The 21353-nt window shown below is 51.1% G+C and overlaps 1 protein-coding gene across 1 annotated transcript in view; it reads right to left on the bottom strand.

Moving 5' to 3' along the window:
• LOC143788729 (protein SSUH2 homolog) overlaps positions 1-21353 on the bottom strand; it is a 254020-nt gene that overhangs the window by 32527 nt on the left and 200140 nt on the right. The window contains exon 10 of the mRNA XM_077278585.1: positions 15841-15933. Within this exon, the coding sequence (XP_077134700.1) occupies positions 15841-15933 (93 nt within the window). The remainder of the gene's footprint in view (positions 1-15840; positions 15934-21353) is intronic.

The following is a 21353-nucleotide window of genomic DNA, read 5'->3' on the forward strand; positions in this document are numbered from 1 at the left end:
AATTGAGGTCCGCTTACTAGATAGCAGGAAGACAGAAAGGGCACTTTCATGGTCAGCTGAAAACCCTATCAAAATACCATCCTGAAATTACTTTAAGACTCTAGTATTAACTCATAACATCAGAGTGGCAATTTCAGATCACAAGAGCTTTCCAGACACAGAAACGAAACTACAGCTGTGAACTGGAACAAAATGCAAAAACAAACAAGGACTAAGTCCAACTTAGCTGGGAGTTGTCTAGCAGCAGGAACATGCACAGAAAGGCTTCTGATTACAATGTTGACCGGCATGGAAGTGACAGAGGAGCAAGGCTAAATAGCGACTCCCACATCCTGATGGAAACAGGTGAACAGAGAGGATGAAGCACACCAGTTCAATTCCACCAGTGGCCACCGGGGGAGCCCAAAATCCAATTTCACAACAGTACCCCCCCCTCAAGGAGGGGGCACCGAACCCTCACCAGAACCACCAGGGCGATCAGGATGAGCCCTATGAAAGGCACGGACCAAATCGGAGGCATGAACATCAGAGGCAGTCACCCAAGAATTATCCTCCTGACCGTATCCCTTCCATTTGACCAGATACTGGAGTTTCCGTCTGGAAACACGGGAGTCCAAGATTTTTTCCACAACGTACTCCAACTCGCCCTCAACCAACACCGGAGCAGGAGGCTCAACGGAAGGCACAACCGGTACCTCATACCTGCGCAATAATGACCGATGAAAAACATTATGAATAGAAAAAGATGCAGGGAGGTCCAAACGGAAGGACACAGGGTTAAGAATCTCCAATATCTTGTACGGGCCGATGAACCGAGGCTTAAACTTGGGAGAAGAAACCCTCATAGGGACAAAACGAGAAGACAACCACACCAAGTCCCCAACACAAAGCCGAGGACCAACCCGACGCCGGCGGTTGGCAAAAAGCTGAGTTTTCTCCTGGGACAACTTCAAATTGTCCACTACCTGCCCCCAAATCTGATGCAACCTCTCCACCACAGCATCCACTCCAGGACAATCCGAAGATTCCACCTGACCAGAAGAAAATCGAGGATGAAACCCCGAATTACAGAAAAAGGGAGACACCAAGGTGGCAGAGCTGGCCCGATTATTGAGGGCAAACTCCGCTAAAGGCAAAAAAGCAACCCAATCATCCTGATCTGCAGACACAAAACACCTCAAATATGTCTCCAAGGTCTGATTCGTCCGCTCGGTCTGGCCATTAGTCTGAGGATGGAAAGCAGACGAGAAAGACAAATCTATGCCCATCCTAGCACAGAATGCTCGCCAAAATCTAGACACGAATTGGGTACCTCTGTCAGAAACGATATTCTCCGGAATACCATGCAAACGGACCACATTTTGAAAAAACAGAGGAACCAACTCGGAAGAAGAAGGCAACTTAGGCAGGGGAACCAAATGGACCATCTTAGAGAAACGATCACACACCACCCAGATGACAGACATCTTCTGAGAAACAGGAAGATCCGAAATAAAATCCATCGAGATGTGCGTCCAGGGCCTCTTCGGGATAGGCAAGGGCAACAACAATCCACTAGCCCGAGAACAACAAGGCTTGGCCCGAGCACAAACGTCACAAGACTGCACGAAGCCTCGCACATCTCGAGACAGGGAAGGCCACCAGAAGGACCTTGCCACCAAATCCCTGGTACCAAAGATTCCAGGATGACCTGCCAACGCAGAAGAATGAACCTCAGAAATGACTTTACTGGTCCAATCATCAGGAACAAACAGTCTACCAGGTGGGCAACGATCAGGTCTATCCGCCTGAAACTCCTGCAAGGCCCGCCGCAGGTCTGGAGAAACGGCAGACAATATCACTCCATCCTTAAGGATACCTGTAGGTTCAGAATTACCAGGGGAGTCAGGCTCAAAACTCCTAGAAAGGGCATCCGCCTTAACATTCTTAGAACCCGGCAGGTAGGACACCACAAAATTAAACCGAGAGAAAAACAACGACCAGCGCGCCTGTCTAGGATTCAGGCGTCTGGCGGACTCAAGATAAATTAGATTTTTGTGGTCAGTCAATACCACCACCTGATGTCTAGCCCCCTCAAGCCAATGACGCCACTCCTCAAAAGCCCACTTCATGGCCAAAAGCTCCCGATTCCCAACATCATAATTCCGCTCGGCGGGCGAAAATTTACGCGAGAAAAAAGCACAAGGTCTCATCACGGAGCAATCGGAACTTCTCTGCGACAAAACCGCCCCAGCTCCGATTTCAGAAGCGTCGACCTCAACCTGAAAAGGAAGAGCAACATCAGGCTGACGCAACACAGGGGCGGAAGAAAAGCGGCGCTTAAGCTCCCGAAAGGCCTCCACAGCAGCAGGGGACCAATCAGCAACATCCGCACCCTTCTTAGTCAAATCAGTCAATGGTTTAACAACATCAGAAAAACCAGCAATAAATCGACGATAAAAGTTAGCAAAGCCCAAAAATTTCTGAAGACTCTTAAGAGAAGAGGGTTGCGTCCAATCACAAATAGCCTGAACCTTGACAGGATCCATCTCGATGGAAGAGGGGGAAAAAATATATCCCAAAAAGGAAATCTTTTGAACCCCAAAAACGCACTTAGAACCCTTCACACACAAGGAATTAGACCGCAAAACCTGAAAAACCCTCCTGACCTGCTGGACATGAGAGTCCCAGTCATCCGAAAAAAATCAAAATATCATCCAGATACACAATCATAAATTTATCCAAATAATCACGGAAAATGTCATGCATAAAGGACTGAAAGACTGAAGGGGCATTTGAAAGACCAAAAGGCATCACCAAATACTCAAAGTGGCCCTCGGGCGTATTAAATGCGGTTTTCCACTCATCCCCCTGCTTAATTCGCACCAAATTATACGCCCCACGAAGATCTATCTTAGAGAACCACTTGGCCCCCTTTATGCGAGCAAACAAATCAGTCAGCAGTGGCAACGGATATTGATATTTAACCGTGATTTTATTCAAAAGCCGATAATCAATGCACGGCCTCAAAGAGCCATCTTTCTTAGCCACAAAGAAAAAACCGGCTCCTAAGGGAGATGACGAAGGACGAATATGTCCCTTTTCCAAGGACTCCTTTATATATTCTCGCATAGCAGCATGTTCAGGCACAGACAGATTAAATAAACGACCCTTAGGGTATTTACTACCCGGAATCAAATCTATGGCACAATCGCACTCCCGGTGCGGAGGTAATGAACCAAGCTTAGGTTCTTCAAAAACGTCACGATATTCAGTCAAGAATTCAGGAATCTCAGAGGGAATAGATGATGAAATGGAAACCACAGGTACGTCCCCATGCGTCCCCTTACATCCCCAGCTTAACACAGACATAGCTTTCCAGTCAAGGACTGGGTTATGAGATTGCAGCCATGGCAATCCAAGCACCAACACATCATGTAGGTTATACAGCACAAGAAAGCGAATAATCTCCTGGTGATCCGGATTAATCCGCATAGTTACTTGTGTCCAGTATTGTGGTTTATTGCTAGCCAATGGGGAGGAGTCAATCCCCTTCAGGGGTATAGGAGTTTCAAGAGGCTCCAAATCATACCCACAGCGTTTGGCAAAGGACCAATCCATAAGACTCAAAGCGGCGCCAGAGTCGACATAGGCGTCCGCGGTAATAGATGATAAAGAACAAATCAGGGTCACAGATAGAATAAACTTAGACTGTAAAGTGCCAATTGAAACAGACTTATCAAGCTTCTTAGTACGCTTAGAGCATGCTGATATAACATGAGTTGAATCACCGCAATAGAAGCACAACCCATTTTTTCGTCTTAAATTCTGCCGTTCACTTCTGGACAGAATTCTATCACATTGCATATTCTCTGGCGTCTTCTCAGTAGACACCGCCAAATGGTGCACAGGTTTGCGCTCCCGCAAACGCCTATCGATCTGGATAGCCATTGTCATGGACTCATTCAGACCCGCAGGCACAGGGAACCCCACCATAACATCCTTAATGGCATCAGAGAGACCCTCTCTGAAATTCGCCGCCAGGGCGCACTCATTCCACTGAGTAAGCACAGCCCATTTACGGAATTTCTGGCAGTATATTTCAGCTTCGTCTTGCCCCTGAGATAGGGACATCAAGGCCTTTTCCGCCTGAAGTTCTAACTGAGGTTCCTCATAAAGCAACCCCAAGGCCAGAAAAAACGCATCCACATTGAGCAACGCAGGATCCCCTGGAGCCAATGCAAAAGCCCAATCCTGAGGGTTGCCCCGGAGCAAAGAAATCACAATCCTGACCTGCTGAGCAGGATCTCCAGCAGAGCGAGATTTCAGGGACAAAAACAACTTGCAATTATTTTTGAAATTTTGAAAGCAAGATCTATTCCCCGAGAAAAATTCAGGCAAAGGAATTCTAGGTTCAGATATAGGAACATGAACAACAAAATCTTGTAAGTTTTGAACTTTCGTGGTGAGATTATTCAAACCTGCAGCTAAACTCTGAATATCCATTTTAAACAGGTGAACACAGAGCCATTCCAGGAATAGAAGGAGAGAGAGAGAGAAAGGCTGCAATATAGGCAGACTTGCAAGAGATTCAATTACAAGCACACTCAGAACTGAGAAAAAAAAAAAAAAAAAATTTCAGCAGACTTCTCTTTTCTCTCCTTTCTCTGTCAATTAATTTAACCCTTGTGGCCGGTCAAACTGTTATGGTTCTCAATGGCAAGAGAACATAGCCCAGCAAACATACGAACTAGCTCTTGGAAGGATGGAAACTAAACTGACCATGAACTAAACCTGCCGCACAACTAACAGTAGCCGGGTAGCGTAGCCTGCGTTTTATCCCTAGACGCCCAGCGCCGGCCGGAGGACTAACTAATCCTGGCAGAGGAAAATATAGTCCTGGCTCACCTCTAGAGAAATTTCCCCGAAAGGCAGACAGAGGCCCCCACAAATATTGGCGGTGATTTTAGATGAAATGACAAACGTAGTATGAAAATAGGTTTAGCAAAATTGAGGTCCGCTTACTAGATAGCAGGAAGACAGAAAGGGCACTTTCATGGTCAGCTGAAAACCCTATCAAAATACCATCCTGAAATTACTTTAAGACTCTAGTATTAACTCATAACATCAGAGTGGCAATTTCAGATCACAAGAGCTTTCCAGACACAGAAACGAAACTACAGCTGTGAACTGGAACAAAATGCAAAAACAAACAAGGACTAAGTCCAACTTAGCTGGGAGTTGTCTAGCAGCAGGAACATGCACAGAAAGGCTTCTGATTACAATGTTGACCGGCATGGAAGTGACAGAGGAGCAAGGCTAAATAGCGACTCCCACATCCTGATGGAAACAGGTGAACAGAGAGGATGAAGCACACCAGTTCAATTCCACCAGTGGCCACCGGGGGAGCCCAAAATCCAATTTCACAACAAGATCCCTCAGGAGACCATCTGCCGCCTCATCAGGAGCATGCCCAGGCATTGTACAGTAAGGAGGTCATACAGGCACGTGGAGGCCACACACACTACTGAGCATCATTTCCTTGTCTTGAAGCATTTCCACTGAAGTTGGATCAGCCTGTATCTTCATTTTCCACTTTGATTTTGAGCATCACTCCAACTCCAGACCTCCGTTGGATATTAGTTGTGATTTACATTGATCATTTTAAGGTTTTATTGTTCTCAACATATTCCACTATATCTAATATATAATTGCCTAGAATACTACTTCCTGCAATTTGTGCCAACTTCCGTGGCTTTGTCCGGAGCTAATGTCCGGAGCTAATGTCCGGAGATAAGTGACGTCACCAGTGTCCTACACCCAGGCAGAGCACAGGGGCCCCAGGCAGCATATGGGGCCCCAGGCAGAGCACAGTGGCCCCAGGCAGAGCACAGGGGCCCCAGGCAGCATATGGGGCCCCAGGCAGAGCACAGTGGTCCCAGGCAGAGCACAGGGGCCCCAGGCAGCCTATGGGGCCCCAGGCAGAGCACAGTGGCCCCAGGCAGAGCACAGGGGCCCCAGGCAGCATATGGGGCCCCAGGCAGAGCACAGGGGCCCCAGGCAGCATATGGGGCCCCAGGCAGAGCACAGTGGCCCCAGGCAGAGCACAGGGGCCCCAGGCAGAACATGGGGCCCCAGGCAGAGCACAGGGGCCCCAGGCAGAGCACAGGGGCCCCAGGCAGCATATGGGGCCCCAGGCAGAGCACAGTGGCCCCAGGCAGAGCACAGTGGCCCCAGGCAGAGCACAGGGGCCCCAGGCAGAACATGGGGCCCCAGGCAGAGCACAGGGGCCCCAGGCAGAGCACAGGGACCCCAGGCAGCATATGGGGCCCCAGGCAGAGCACAGGGGCCCCAGGCAGAGCACAGGGGCCCCAGGCAGCATATGGGGCCCCAGGCAGAGCACAGGGGCCGCAGGCAGCATATGGGGCCCCAGGCAGAGCACAGTGGCCCCAGGCAGAGCACAGGGGCCCCAGGCAGAACATGGGGCCCCAGGCAGAGCACAGGGGCCCCAGGCAGAGCACAGGGGCCTGTTGTGAATTTGCTTTTTGCTCCCTCTAGTGGTTACTAGTTTTTTGACTCTGGTTTTTCTGTCATTCCTTTTATCCGCACCTGGGTCGTTAGTTAGGGGTGTTGCTATATAAGCTCCCTGGACCTTCAGTTCAATGCCTGGCAACGTAGTTATCAGAGCTAGTCTGCTGTGCTCTTGTCTACTGATCCTGGTTCCAGTTATATCAGCTAAGTCTGCCTTTTGCTTTTTGCTATTTGTTTTGGTTTTGCATTTTTGTCCAGCTTGTTCCAAATCTATATCCTGACCTTTGCTGGAAGCTCTAGGGGGGCTGGTGTTCTCCCCCCGGACCGTTAGACGGTTCGGGGGTTCTTGAATTTCCAGTGTGGATTTTGATAGGGTTTTTGTTGACCATATAAGTTACCTTTCTTTATTCTGCTATCAGTAAGCGGGCCTCTCTGTGCTAAACCTGGTTCATTTCTGTGTTTGTCATTTCCTCTTACCTCACCGTCATTATTTGTGGGGGGCTTCTATCCAGCTTTGGGGTCCCCTTCTCTGGAGGCAAGAAAGGTCTTTGTTTTCCTCTACTAGGGGTAGCTAGATTCTCCGGCTGGCGCGTGTCATCTAGAATCAACGTAGGAATGATCCCCGGCTACTTCTAGTGTTGGCGTTAGGAGTAGATATATGGTCAACCCAGTTACCACTGCCCTATGAGCTGGATTTTTGTATTCTGCAGACTTCCACGTTCCTCTGAGACCCTCGCCATTGGGGTCATAACAGTTTGCCAGGCCAGTATTAAATGTTTAATGCATTGCAGAAGAGGGATTATAAGAAAGAAGATTCTGAGTTTTTTTTTTTCTCTTCTTCCCCTTTACCTCAGAGTGGCTATGCTTGCTGCAGACATGAATGTCCAGACCTTGATTACAAGTGTGGACCAGCTGGCTACTCGTGTGCAGGGCATACAAGACTATGTTATCAGAAATCCTAGGTCAGAACCTAAAATACCGATTCCTGAACTGTTTTCCGGAGACAGGTTTAAGTTTAGGAATTTCGTGAATAATTGTAAATTGTTTTTGTCCCTGAGACCCTGTTCATCTGGAGATTCTGCTCAGCAAGTAAAAATTGTTATTTCGTTCTTACGGGGCGACCCTCAGGATTGGGCTTTTTCGCTGGCGCCAGGAGATCCGGCATTGGCTGATCTTGATGCGTTTTTTCTGGCGCTCGGTTTACTTTATGAGGAACCCAATCTTGAGATTCAGGCAGAAAAGGCCTTGCTGGCTATGTCTCAGGGGCAGGACGAGGCTGAAGTGTATTGCCAAAAATTTCGGAAATGGTCCGTGCTGACACATTGGAACGAGTGTGCACTGGCCGCTAATTTTAGAAAAGGCCTTTCTGAAGCCATTAAGAATGTTATGGTGGGTTTTCCCATTCCCACAGGTCTGAATGATACTATGGCACTGGCTATTCAAATTGACCGGCGGTTGCGGGAGCGCAAAACCGCAAATTCCCTCATGGTGTTGTCTGAACAGACACCTAATTCGGTGCAATGTGATAGAAAAACCGCAAATCCCCTCATGGTGTTGTCTGAACAGACACCTGATTTAATGCAATGTGATAGAATCCTGACTAGAAATGAGCGGAAAATTCATAGACGCCGGAATGGCTTGTGCTACTACTGTGGTGATTCTACACATGTTATCTCAGCATGCTCTAAACGTATAGCTAAGGTTGTTAGTCCTGTCACCGTTGGTAATTTGCAACCTAAATTTATTCTGTCTGTAACTTTGATTTGCTCACTGTCATCTTATCCTGTCATGGCGTTTGTAGATTCAGGTGCTGCCCTGAGTCTCATGGATCTCTCATTTGCTAAGCGCTGTGGTTTTACTCTTGAACCATTAGAAAATCCTATTCCTCTTAGGGGTATTGATGCTACACCATTGGCAGCAAATAAACCGCAGTATTGGACAAAGGTTACCATGTGCATGTCTCCTGAACACCGCGAGGTGATACGTTTCCTGGTTTTACATAAAATGCATGATTTGGTTGTTTTAGGGCTGCCATGGTTACAGACCCATAATCCAGTCCTGGACTGGAAGGCTATGTCAGTCTCAAGTTGGGGCTGTCGTGGTATTCATGGGGATTCCCTGCCTGTGTCTATTGCTTCTTCTACGCCTTCGGAAGTTCCGGAGTATTTGTCTGATTATCAGGATGTCTTCAGTGAGTCTGAGTCCAGTGCACTGCCTCCTCATAGGGACTGTGACTGTGCTATAGAATTGATCCCAGGCAGTAAATTTCCTAAGGGAAGACTGTTTAATCTGTCGGTACCTGAACATACCGCTATGCGTTCATATATCAAGGAGTCTCTGGAGAAAGGACATATTCGTCCGTCTTCTTCCCCTCTTGGTGCGGGATTCTTTTTTGTGGCTAAAAAGGACGGATCTTTGAGACCTTGTATTGATTATCGGCTTTTAAATAAGATCACTGTCAAATTTCAGTATCCTTTACCGCTGTTGTCTGACTTGTTTGCCCGGATTAAGGGTGCCAAGTGGTTCACCAAGATAGACCTTCGTGGTGCGTACAACCTTGTGCGCATTAAGCAAGGTGATGAATGGAAAACCGCATTCAATACGCCCGAAGGTCATTTTGAGTACTTGGTGATGCCTTTTGGGCTCTCCAATGCGCCTTCAGTTTTTCAGTCCTTTATGCATGACATTTTCCGGAAGTATCTGGATAAATTTTTGATTGTTTATCTGGATGATATTTTGGTTTTTTCTGATAATTGGGATTCGCATGTGGAGCAGGTCAGGTTGGTCTTTAAAATTTTGCGTGAAAATTCTTTGTTTGTCAAGGGCTCAAAGTGTCTCTTTGGTGTACAGAAGGTTCCCTTTTTGGGGTTCATTTTTTCCCCTTCTGCTGTGGAGATGGACCCAGTCAAGGTCCGAGCTATTCTTGATTGGACTCAGCCCTCGTCAGTTAAGAGTCTTCAGAAGTTCTTGGGCTTCGCTAACTTCTACCGTCGTTTTATCGCTAATTTTTCTAGCATTGTGAAACCTTTGACGGATATGACCAAGAAGGGCTCCGATGTAGCTAACTGGGCTCCTGCTGCCGTGGAGGCTTTCCAGGAGTTGAAACGCCGGTTTACTTCGGCGCCTGTTTTGTGCCAGCCTGACGTCTCACTTCCCTTTCAGGTTGAGGTGGATGCTTCGGAGATTGGGGCAGGGGCCGTTTTGTCGCAGAGAGGCCCTGGTTGCTCTGTTATGAAACCTTGTGCCTTTTTCTCTAGGAAGTTTTCGCCTGCCGAGCGAAATTATGATGTGGGCAATCGGGAGTTGTTGGCCATGAAATGGGCATTTGAGGAGTGGCGTCATTGGCTCGAGGGTGCTAAGCATCGTGTGGTGGTCTTGACTGATCACAAAAATCTGATGTATCTCGAGTCTGCTAAACGCCTTAATCCGAGACAGGCCCGCTGGTCATTGTTTTTCTCCCGCTTTGATTTTGTTGTCTCGTATTTACCAGGTTCAAAGAATGTGAAGGCCGATGCTCTTTCTAGGAGCTTTGTGCCTGATGCTCCTGGAGTCGCTGATCCTGTTGGTATTCTTAAAGATGGAGTTATCTTGTCAGCTATTTCTCCGGATCTGCGACGTGTGTTGCAGAGATTTCAGGCTGATAGGCCTGAGTCTTGTCCACCTGACAGACTGTTTGTCCCGGATAAGTGGACCAGCAGAGTCATTTCCGAGGTTCATTCCTCGGTGTTGGCAGGTCACCCGGGAATTTTTGGCACCAGAGATCTGGTGGCCAGGTCCTTTTGGTGGCCTTCCTTGTCAAGGGATGTGCGGTCATTTGTGCAGTCCTGTGGGACTTGTGCTCGAGCTAAGCCTTGCTGTTCTCGTGCCAGCGGTTTGCTCTTGCCCTTGCCTGTCCCGAAGAGACCTTGGACACATATCTCCATGGATTTCATTTCTGATCTTCCGCTATCTCAGGGCATGTCCGTTATCTGGGTGATATGTGATCGCTTCTCCAAGATGGTCCATTTGGTTCCTTTGCCTAAGCTGCCTTCCTCTTCCGATCTGGTTCCTGTGTTTTTCCAGAACGTGGTTCGGTTGCACGGCATCCCTGAGAATATTGTGTCAGACAGAGGATCCCAGTTCGTTTCCAGGTTCTGGCGATCCTTTTGTAGTAGGATGGGCATTGATTTGTCGTTTTCGTCTGCTTTCCATCCTCAGACTAATGGACAGACGGAGCGAACCAATCAGACTTTGGAGGCTTATTTGAGGTGTTTTGTCTCTGCTGATCAGGACGATTGGGTGACATTCTTGCCGTTGGCTGAGTTTGCCCTTAATAATCGGGCTAGTTCCGCCACCTTGGTTTCGCCTTTTTTCTGCAACTCTGGTTTCCATCCTCGCTTTTCTTCGGGTCATGTGAAGCCTTCTGACTGTCCTGGGGTGGATTCTGTGGTGGATAGGTTGCAGCAGATCTGGAATCATGTGGTGGACAACTTGAAGTTGTCACAGGAGAAGGCTCAGCGCTTTGCCAACCGCCGCCGCGGTGTGGGTCCCCGACTACGCGTTGGGGATTTGGTATGGCTTTCTTCCCGCTTTGTTCCTATGAAGGTCTCCTCTCCCAAATTTAAACCTCGTTTTATTGGGCCTTACAAGATATTGGAAATCCTTAATCCTGTATCTTTTCGTCTGGATCTTCCTGTGTCGTTTGCTATTCACAATGTATTTCATAGGTCCTTGTTGCGGCGGTACATTGTGCCTGTAGTTCCTTCTGCTGAGCCTCCTGCTCCGGTGTTGGTTGAGGGCGAGTTGGAGTACGTGGTGGAGAAGATCTTGGATTCTCGCCTCTCCAGGCGGAGGCTTCAGTACCTGGTCAAGTGGAAGGGCTATGGTCAGGAGGATAATTCCTGGGTGGTCGCCTCTGATGTTCATGCGGCCGATTTGGTTCGTGCCTTTCATGCCGCTCATCCTGATCGCCCTGGTGGTCGTGGTGAGGGTTCGGTGACCCCTCACTAAGGGGGGGGTACTGTTGTGAATTTGCTTTTTGCTCCCTCTAGTGGTTACTAGTTTTTTGACTCTGGTTTTTCTGTCATTCCTTTTATCCGCACCTGGGTCGTTAGTTAGGGGTGTTGCTATATAAGCTCCCTGGACCTTCAGTTCAATGCCTGGCAACGTAGTTATCAGAGCTAGTCTGCTGTGCTCTTGTCTACTGATCCTGGTTCCAGTTATATCAGCTAAGTCTGCCTTTTGCTTTTTGCTATTTGTTTTGGTTTTGCATTTTTGTCCAGCTTGTTCCAAATCTATATCCTGACCTTTGCTGGAAGCTCTAGGGGGGCTGGTGTTCTCCCCCCGGACCGTTAGACGGTTCGGGGGTTCTTGAATTTCCAGTGTGGATTTTGATAGGGTTTTTGTTGACCATATAAGTTACCTTTCTTTATTCTGCTATCAGTAAGCGGGCCTCTCTGTGCTAAACCTGGTTCATTTCTGTGTTTGTCATTTCCTCTTACCTCACCGTCATTATTTGTGGGGGGCTTCTATCCAGCTTTGGGGTCCCCTTCTCTGGAGGCAAGAAAGGTCTTTGTTTTCCTCTACTAGGGGTAGCTAGATTCTCCGGCTGGCGCGTGTCATCTAGAATCAACGTAGGAATGATCCCCGGCTACTTCTAGTGTTGGCGTTAGGAGTAGATATATGGTCAACCCAGTTACCACTGCCCTATGAGCTGGATTTTTGTATTCTGCAGACTTCCACGTTCCTCTGAGACCCTCGCCATTGGGGTCATAACAGGGGCCCCAGGCAGCATATGGGGCCCCAGGCAGAGCACAGGGGCCCCAGGCAGCATATGGGGCCCCAGGCAGAGCACAGTGGCCCCAGGCAGCATATGGGGCCCCAGGCAGAGCACAGTGGCCCCAGGCAGAGCACAGGGGCCCCAGGCAGCATGTGGGGCCCCAGGCAGAGCACAGTGGTCCCAGGCAGAGCACAGGGGCCCCAGGCAGCTTATGGGGCCCCAGGCAGAGCACAGTGGCCCCAGGCAGAACATGGGGCCCCAGGCAGAGCACAGTGGCCCCAGGCAGAGCACAGGGGCCCCAGGCAGAACATGGGGCCCCAGGCAGAGCACAGGGGCCCCAGGCAGCATATGGGGCCCCAGGCAGAGCACAGGGGCCCCAGGCAGCATATGGGGCCCCAGGCAGAGCACAGGGGCCCCAGGCAGCATATGGGGCCCCAGGCAGAGCACAGTGGCCCCAGGCAGAGCACACACCAAATCGGAGGCCGAGGGGCCCCGCCAACCAAATCGGAGGCTGAGGGGCCCCGCCAACCAAATCGGAGGCCGAGGAGCCCTGCCCACCAAATCGAAGGCCGAGCGGCCCCGCCCACCAAAGCGGAGGCCGAGGGGCCTGGCCCCGCCCACCAAAGCGGAGGCCGAGGGGCCCCGAACACCACATCGGAGGCCGAGGGTCCCCGCCCACCAAATCGGAGGCCGAGGGTCCCCGCCCACCAAATCGGAGGCCGAGGGTCCCCGCCCACCGAATCGGAGGCCGAGGGTCCCCGCCCACCAAATCGGAGGCCGAGGGTCCCCGCCCACCAAATCGGAGGCCGAGGGTCCCCGCCCACCAAATCGGAGGCCGAGGGTCCCCGCCCACCAAATCGGAGGCCGAGGGGCCCCACCCACCAAATCGGAGGCCGAGGGGCCCCGCCCACCAAATCGGAGGCCGAGGGTCCCCGACAACCAAATCGGAGGCCGAGGGGCCCCGCCAACCAAATCGGAGGCCGAGGGGCCCCACCCACCACATCGGAGGCCGAGGGTCCCCGCCCACCAAATCGGAGGCCGAGGGTCCCCGCCCACCAAATCGGAGGATAAGGGGCCCCGCCAACCAAATCGGAGGCCGAGGGGCCCCGCCCACCAAATTGGAGGCCGAGGGGCCCCGCCCACCAAATTGGAGGCCGAGGGTCCCCGTCCACCAAATTGGAGGCCGAGGGTCCCCGCCCACCAAATCGGAGGCCGAGGGTCCCCGCCCACCAAATCGGAGGCCGAGGGGCCCCGCCCATCAAATCGGAGGCCGAGGGGCCCCGCCCACCAAATCGGAGGCCGAGGGTCCCTGCCCACCAAATCGGAGGCCGAGGGGCCCCGCCAACCAAATCGGAGGCCGAGGGGCCCCGCCCACCAAATCGGAGGCCGAGGGGCCCCACCAACCAAATCGGAGGCCGAGGAGCCCCGCCCACCAAATCGAAGGCCGAGCGGCCCCGCCCACCAAAGCAGAGGCAGAGGGACCCTGCCCACCAAATCGGAGGCCGTGGGGCCCCGCCAACCAAATCGGAGGCCGAGGGTCCCCGCCCACCAAATTATTCTTACATTTGAATAAATAAAGTATATATGGATTCTAGACTCCCGATTCTTTAGAATCGGGCTGCCATCTAGTAATTAATAAAGATTTACAACTGGAATATTTCATTCAGTGATATCTAGGATGTGGGATTTTATTTTTTTTGAGCAGTGTATATATATATATATATATATATATATATATATATATATCTCATATATAATTGCCAAGAATACTACTTCCTGCAATTTGTGCCAACTTCCGTGGCTTTGTCCGGAGCTAATGTCCGGAGCTAAGTGACGTCACCAGTGTCCTACACCCAGGCAGAGCACAGGGGCCCCAGGCAGCATATGGGGCCCCAGGCAGAGCACAGGGGCCCCAGGCAGCATATGGGGCCCCAGGCAGAGCACAGGGGCCCCAGGCAGAGCACAGGGGCCCCAGGCAGAACATGGGGCCGCAGGCAGAGCACAGGGGCCCCAGGCAGCATATGGGGCCCCAGGCAGAGCACAGGGGCCCCAGGCAGAGCACAGGGGCCCCAGGCAGCATATGGGGCCCCAGGCAGAGCACAGGGGCCCCAGGCAGCATATGGGGCCCCAGGCAGAGCACAGTGGCCCCAGGCAGAGCACAGGGGCCCCAGGCAGCATATGGGGCCCCAGGCAGAGCACAGTGGTCCCAGGCAGAGCACAGGGGCCCCAGGCAGCTTATGGAGGCCGAGGGGCCCGGCCCCGCCCACCAAAGCGAAGGCCGAGGGGCCCCGCCCACCACATCGGAGGCCGATGGGCCCCGCCCACCAAATCGGAGGCCGAGGGTCCCCGCCCACCAAATCGGAGGCCGAGGGTCCCCGCCCACCAAATCGGAGGCCGAGGGTCCCCGCCCACCAAATCGGAGGCCGACGGGCCCCACCCACCAAAGCGGAGGCCGAGGGTCCCCGCCCACCAAATCGGAGGCCGAGGGTCCCCGCCCACCAAAGCGGAGGCCGAGGGTCCCCGCCCACCAAATCGGAGGCCGACGGGCCCCACCCACCAAAGCGGAGGCCGAGGGTCCCCGCCCACCAAATCGGAGGCCGAGGGTCCCCGCCCACCAAATCGGAGGACGAGGGGCCCCACCAACCAAATCGGAGGCCGAGGAGCCCCGCCCACCAAAAGTAAGTGCGGCCCCAAAAGTAAGTGCGCCCCCGGGTGCAAAAGTAAGTGCGCCCCCCGGGTGCAAAAGTAAGTGCGCCCCCGGGTGCAAAAGTAAGTGCGCCCCCGGGTGCAAAAGTAAGTGCGCCCCCGGTTGCAAAAGTAAGTGCGCCCCCGGGTGCAAAAGTAAGTGCGCCCCCGGGTGCAAAAGTAAGTGCGCCCCCGGGTGCAAAAGTAAGTGCGCCCCCGGGTGCAAAAGTAAGCGCGCCCCCGGGTGCAAAAGTAAGCGCGCCCCCCAGTCCCGTGTGTGAAAAGTGCTGCTGTAAAGCTGGTAGCGCTGTTCAAGCACCATGTATTTCCTTCAGGAAATGCCCATCTAATATATAATTGCCTAGAATACTACTTCCTGCAATTTGTGCCAAGAAAGAACATACCAATATACATAGTTATTGATACATATTATTTATTATTTACATTATTGTTCTTAAGCAAAGAACCGTTGTTGTGGCATTTGCCACAACACGCAAAGTTGTTGTCTGATGTCTTTCATCCCTCTCCTCATAAGCATGTTCATGGATCCTGTGTAACTGTACCTTAAATAACAAGAATTGTCAAGAGCTGGTGAGTGCAGCCATTTTTTGTTCTTTCTTACTATTATTTATTAATTGTATTATTCTTACATTTGAATAAATAAAGTATATATGGATTCTAGACTCCCGATTCTTTAGAATCGGGCTGCCATCTAGTATATATATATATATATATATATATATATATATATATATATATATATATATATATATATATATATATATATTTAGGGGGCTAATTAAAACTTGTGCTTCGTCCCTGTGATTCCTATATATGCCCCTGACTGCGGAGCTCCTATACTGCTGGCATAGTCCTTGTGTTCTCACCATTTTACTTTCATCTCCAAGAAGGTGATCACTTGCCCTTGCCCTGAGCAGTTGGAGCACGTTATTTTTCCCCGGGCCTTACACGTAAAGCATCTGTAGAGGGAGAAAGCTGGTGTTAGGTTGGTGACAGTAAGGCAATGTTACACAGGTGCACGAACATCCAGGATCACTTTATATACTGGACAAATAGTGCTGCCCCCAACAAAGTGTGCAATCTAGTAAAACTACCCCGCCAGAAGGTGAAGGGGCTAAATTGTGGGGGACATATGTAGGAAGGGCGTATCGGAGGCACAAAGAAAATACTTATAGGCTTGCCACATTGATTTTTAAAATGTTGAAAGCAGGGTAATTTTCAGAAGAGTAGACTGAGCTGCAGTGTAAAGCACAGGGGACAGAGCACTCGTCTGAGTTATACACTGGCTACTCGACAGGGTTAGGGAGCCCTTATGGAAGAGTGGCCAGAAGAAAGACATTTAGGAAAGCCATAAGAAGTTACATTACCAGTTTGCAAAAGACCAAAAGACTGAAGCAATGATTGCAGAGAAAGGTGGTCCTACAAAGTACTGACTTAGGGGCTGAAAACAAATGCTCCGCACAATGTTCAGATTTATATTTCTAAAATAATTAGATAACCTTGAGGGGGCGGTCCCCCAGGGCCCCGCGTTCTGAGGGGGACCACCCGGAGCTACGCTACTGTAACTGTATCAGCGCGCAGATACAGTTACATTCTGTGGCAAAGCAGGGAGAATTGATCTCCCTGCTCTGCCGCCCGGCCGCTATGGGGCCCCTGAGCAGGCGGGTGGGACCTGGTGCCAGCAGTGGGCCCCCCGCCCGTCATCGCAAGGTCAGCTGTACTGGCATTTAGCCGATACAGCTGATTGCATGGATGGGAGAAGGAGCGCTACGCTCCTTCACCCGTCATCCCCCTGTCAGCGTCTGACGTCACCGACACAGACACTGACAGCAGGCGCAATGACATCACTAACCGGCGCCCGCTGTCAGGAGATGAGCGGGCGCTCAGAGCTGCGGAGGAACCAGGAAGAAGAGAGGTGAGTATTTATTTTTTATGGGGGCTGCCTTATACTACAGGGTCTGTATATAGGGGTGCTGCCTTATACTACAGGGTCTGCCAATAGGGGTGCTGCCTTATATTACAGACCCTGCCTATAGGGGTGCTGCCTTAAACTACAGTCTGCCTATAGGGGTGCTGCCTTATACTACAGGGTCTGCCTATAGGGTGCTGCCTTATACTACAGGGTCTGCCTATAGGTGTGCTGCCTTATACTACAGGGTCTGCATATAGGAATGCTGCCTTATACTACAGGGTCTGCATATGGGGTGCTGCCTTATATTACAGGGTCTTCCTATGGGGGTGCTGTCTTATATTACAGGGTCTGCCTATGGGGGTGCTGTCTTATATTACAGGATCTGCCTATGGGGGTGCTGTTTTATACTACAGGGTCTGCCTGTGGGGTGCTGCTTTATACTATAGGGACTGCCTATGGGGGTGTTGCCTTATACTACAGGGTCTGCCTATGGGGTGCTGCCTTATACTACAGAGTCTGCCTATGGGTGCTGCCTTGTGCTATAGAGTCTGCCTATGGGGGGTGCATTATACAATATACAGTAGACCTATGGGGCTGCCTTGTGCTGTAGAGCCTGCCTATGGGGGGTGCATTATACAATATACAGTAGGCCTATGGGGAGTGCATTATACTATATGGAGGCTTATGGGGAGTGGATTATACTACATTTAAGACTATCTGGTGCATTATACTATATGGAGGCTATCTAGGGGAGCATCATATAGTGTGGAGATTACAGTGAGGAGGCCATCATACAGTGTTGGAGACATCAAACAGTTTGGGGGCTACTAAGGGGTCAATATACTGTGTTGGTGGTACTATACATTGAGGGGGCATTATACTGTGTATAAGAGAGCATCACAGTATGTACAGGGGGGAGACTCGGGACATTATTAAAAGTAAAGTGGGCACTTATTGTTATAGGGGAACAAGGTTACTGTGACTATCAAAGGGGTACACAGGGCAATATTACTTTCTAGGGGGCAAAATATGGGCACTGTTTTCTAGGGCACTTGCATCTACATTACTATATTCTAGTTGCTTTAGAATTTAGAAGGCACATAGTAACACAGCAGGTGCAGTAATAGGGACACATACGGCAGCAGCGGCTCAGTATTGGGGTATGAGGTGCAGTAATAGGGACACATACGGCAGCAGCGGCTCAGTATTGGGATATCAGGTGCAGTAATAGGGACACATACGGCAGCAGCGGCTCAGTATTGGGGTATCAGGGGCAGTAATAGGGACACATATGGCAGCAGAGGCTCAGTATTGGGGTATCAGGGGCAGTAATAGGGACACATACGGCAGCAGAGGCTCAGTATTGGGGTATCAGGTGCAGTAATAAGGACACATACGGCAGCAGCGGCTCAGTATTGGGGTATCAGGTGCAGTAATAAGGACACATACGGCAGCAGCGGCTCAGTATTGGGGTATCAGGTGCAGTAATAGGGACACATACGGCAGCAGCGGCTCAGTATTGGGGCATCAGGTGCAGTAATAGGGACACATACGGCAGCAGCGGTTCAGTATTGGGGTATCAGGGGCAGTAATAGGGACACATACGGCAGCAGAGGCTCAGTATTGGGGTATCAGGTGCAGTAATAGGGACACATACGGCAGCAGCGGCTCAGTATTGGGGTATCAGGGGCAGTAATAGGGAAACATACGGCAGCAGCGGCTCAGTATTGGGGTATCAGGTGCAGTAATAGGCACACATACGGCAGCAGCGGCTCAGTATTGGGGTATCAGGTGCAGTAATAAGGACACATACGGCAGCAGCGGCTCAGTATTGGGGTATCAGGTGCAGTAATAGGGACACATACGGCAGCAGTGGCTCAGTATTGGGGTATCAGGTGCAGTAATAGGGACACATACGGCAGCAGCAGCTCAGTATTGGGGTATCAGGTGCAGTAATAAGGACACATACGGCAGCAGCGGCTCAGTATTGGGGTATCAGGGGCAGTAATAGGGACATATGGCAGCAGAGGCTCAGTATTGGGGTATCAGGTGCAGTAATAGGGACACATACGGCAGCAGCGGCTCAGTATTGGGGTATCAGGTGCAGTAATAAGGACACATATGGCAGCAGCGGCTCAGTATTGGGGTATCAGGGGCAGTAATAGGGAAACATACGGCAGCAGCGGCTCAGTATTGGGGTATCAGCTGCAGTAGTAGGGACACATATGGCAGCAGCGGCTCAGTATTGGGGTATCAGGGGCAGTAATAGGGACACATACGGCAGCAGCAGCTCAGTATTGGGGTATCAGGTGCAGTAATAGGGACACATACGGCAGCAGCGGCTCAGTATTGGGGTATCAGGGGCAGTAATAGGGACATATGGCAGCAGAGGCTCAGTATTGGGGTATCAGGTGCAGTAATAGGGACACATACGGCAGCAGCGGCTCAGTATTGGGGTATCAGGTGCAGTAATAAGGACACATATGGCAGCAGCGGCTCAGTATTGGGGTATCAGGGGCAGTAATAGGGAAACATACGGCAGCAGCGGCTCAGTATTGGGGTATCAGGTGCAGTAATAGGGACACATACGGCAGCAGCGGTTCAGTATTGGGGTATCAGGGGCAGTAATAGGGACACATACGGCAGCAGCGGCTCAGTATTGGGGTATCAGGTGCAGTAATAGGGACACATACGGCAGCAGCGGCTCAGTATTGGGGTATCAGGGGCAGTAATAGGGACACATACGGCAGCAGAGGCTCAGTATTGGGGTATCAGGTGCAGTAATAGGGACACATACGGCAGCAGCAGCTCAGTATTGGGGGATCAGGTGCAGTAATAGGGACACATACGGCAGCAGCGGCTCAGTATTGGGGTATCAGGGGCAGTAATAGGGACACATGCGGCAGCAGCAGCTCAGTATTGGTGTATCAGGTGCAGTAATAGGGACACATACGGCAGCAGCGGCTCAGTATTGGGGTATCAGGGGCAGTAATAGGGACACATACGGCAGCAGCGGCTCAGTATTGGGGTATCAGGGGCAGTAATAAGGACACATACGGCAGCAGCGGCTCAGTATTGGGGTATCAGGGGCAGTAATAAGGACACATACGGCAGCAGCGGCTCAGTATTGGGGTATCAGGTGCAGTAATAGGGACACATATGGCAGCAGCGGCTCAGTATTGGGGTATCAGGTGCAGTAATAGGGACACATATGGCAGCAGAGGCTCAGTATTGGGGTATCAGGTGCAGTAATAGGGACACATACGGCAGCAGCGGCTCAGTATTGGGGTATCAGGGGTGGTAATAGGGACACATACGGCAGCAGCGGCTCAGTATTGGGGTATCAGGGGTGGTAATAGGGACACATACGGCAGCAGCGGCTCAGTATTGGGGTATCAGGGGCAGTAATAGGGACACATACGGCAGCAGCGGCTCAGTATTGGGGTATCAGGGGCAGTAATAGGGACACATATGGCAGCAGAGGCTCAGTATTGGGGTATCAGGTGCAGTAATAAGGACACATACGGCAGCAGCGGCTCAGTATTGGGGTATCAGGGGCAGTAATAGGGACACATACGGCAGCAGAGGCTCAGTATTGGGGTATCAGGGGCAGTAATAGGGACATACGGCAGCAGCGGCTCAGTATTGGGGTATCAGGGGCAGTAATAGGGACACATATAGCAGCAGAGACTCAGTATTGGGGTATCAGGGGCAGTAATAGGGACACATACGGCAGCAGCGGCTCAGTATTGGGGTATCAGGTGCAGTAATAGGGACACATACGGCAGCAGCGGCTCAGTATTGTGGTATGAGGTGCAGTAATAGGGACACATACGGCAGCAGTGGCTCAGTATTGGGGTATGAGGTGCAGTAATAGGGACACATACGGCAGCAGCGGCTCAGTATTGGGGTATCAGGTGCAGTAATAAGGACACATACGGCAGCAGCGGCTCAGTATTGGGGTATCAGGGGCAGTAATAGGGACACATATGGCAGCAGCGGCTCAGTATTGGGGTATCAGGTGCAGTAATAGGGACACATACGGCAGCAGCGGCTCAGTATTGGGGTATCAGGGGCAGTAATAAGGACACATACGGCAGCAGCAGCTCAGTATTGGGGGATCAGGTGCAGTAATAGGGACACATACGGCAGCAGCGGCTCAGTATTGAGGTATCAGGTGCAGTAATAGGGACACATATGGCAGCAGCGGCTCAGTATTGGGGTATCAGGGGCAGTAATAAGGACACATACGGCAGCAGCGGCTCAGTATTGGGGTATCAGGTGCAGTAATATGGACACATACGGCAGCAGCGGCTCAGTATTGGGGTATCAGGTGCAGTAATAGGGACACATACGGCAGCAGCGGCTCAGTATTGGGGTATCAGGTGCAGTAATAGGGACACATACGGCAGCAGCGGCTCAGTATTGGGGTATCAGGTGCAGTAATAGGGACACATACGGCAGCAG

This window comes from Ranitomeya variabilis, chromosome 8 (assembly GCF_051348905.1).
Source record: "Ranitomeya variabilis isolate aRanVar5 chromosome 8, aRanVar5.hap1, whole genome shotgun sequence".
Classification (NCBI taxonomy): domain Eukaryota; kingdom Metazoa; phylum Chordata; class Amphibia; order Anura; family Dendrobatidae; genus Ranitomeya; species Ranitomeya variabilis.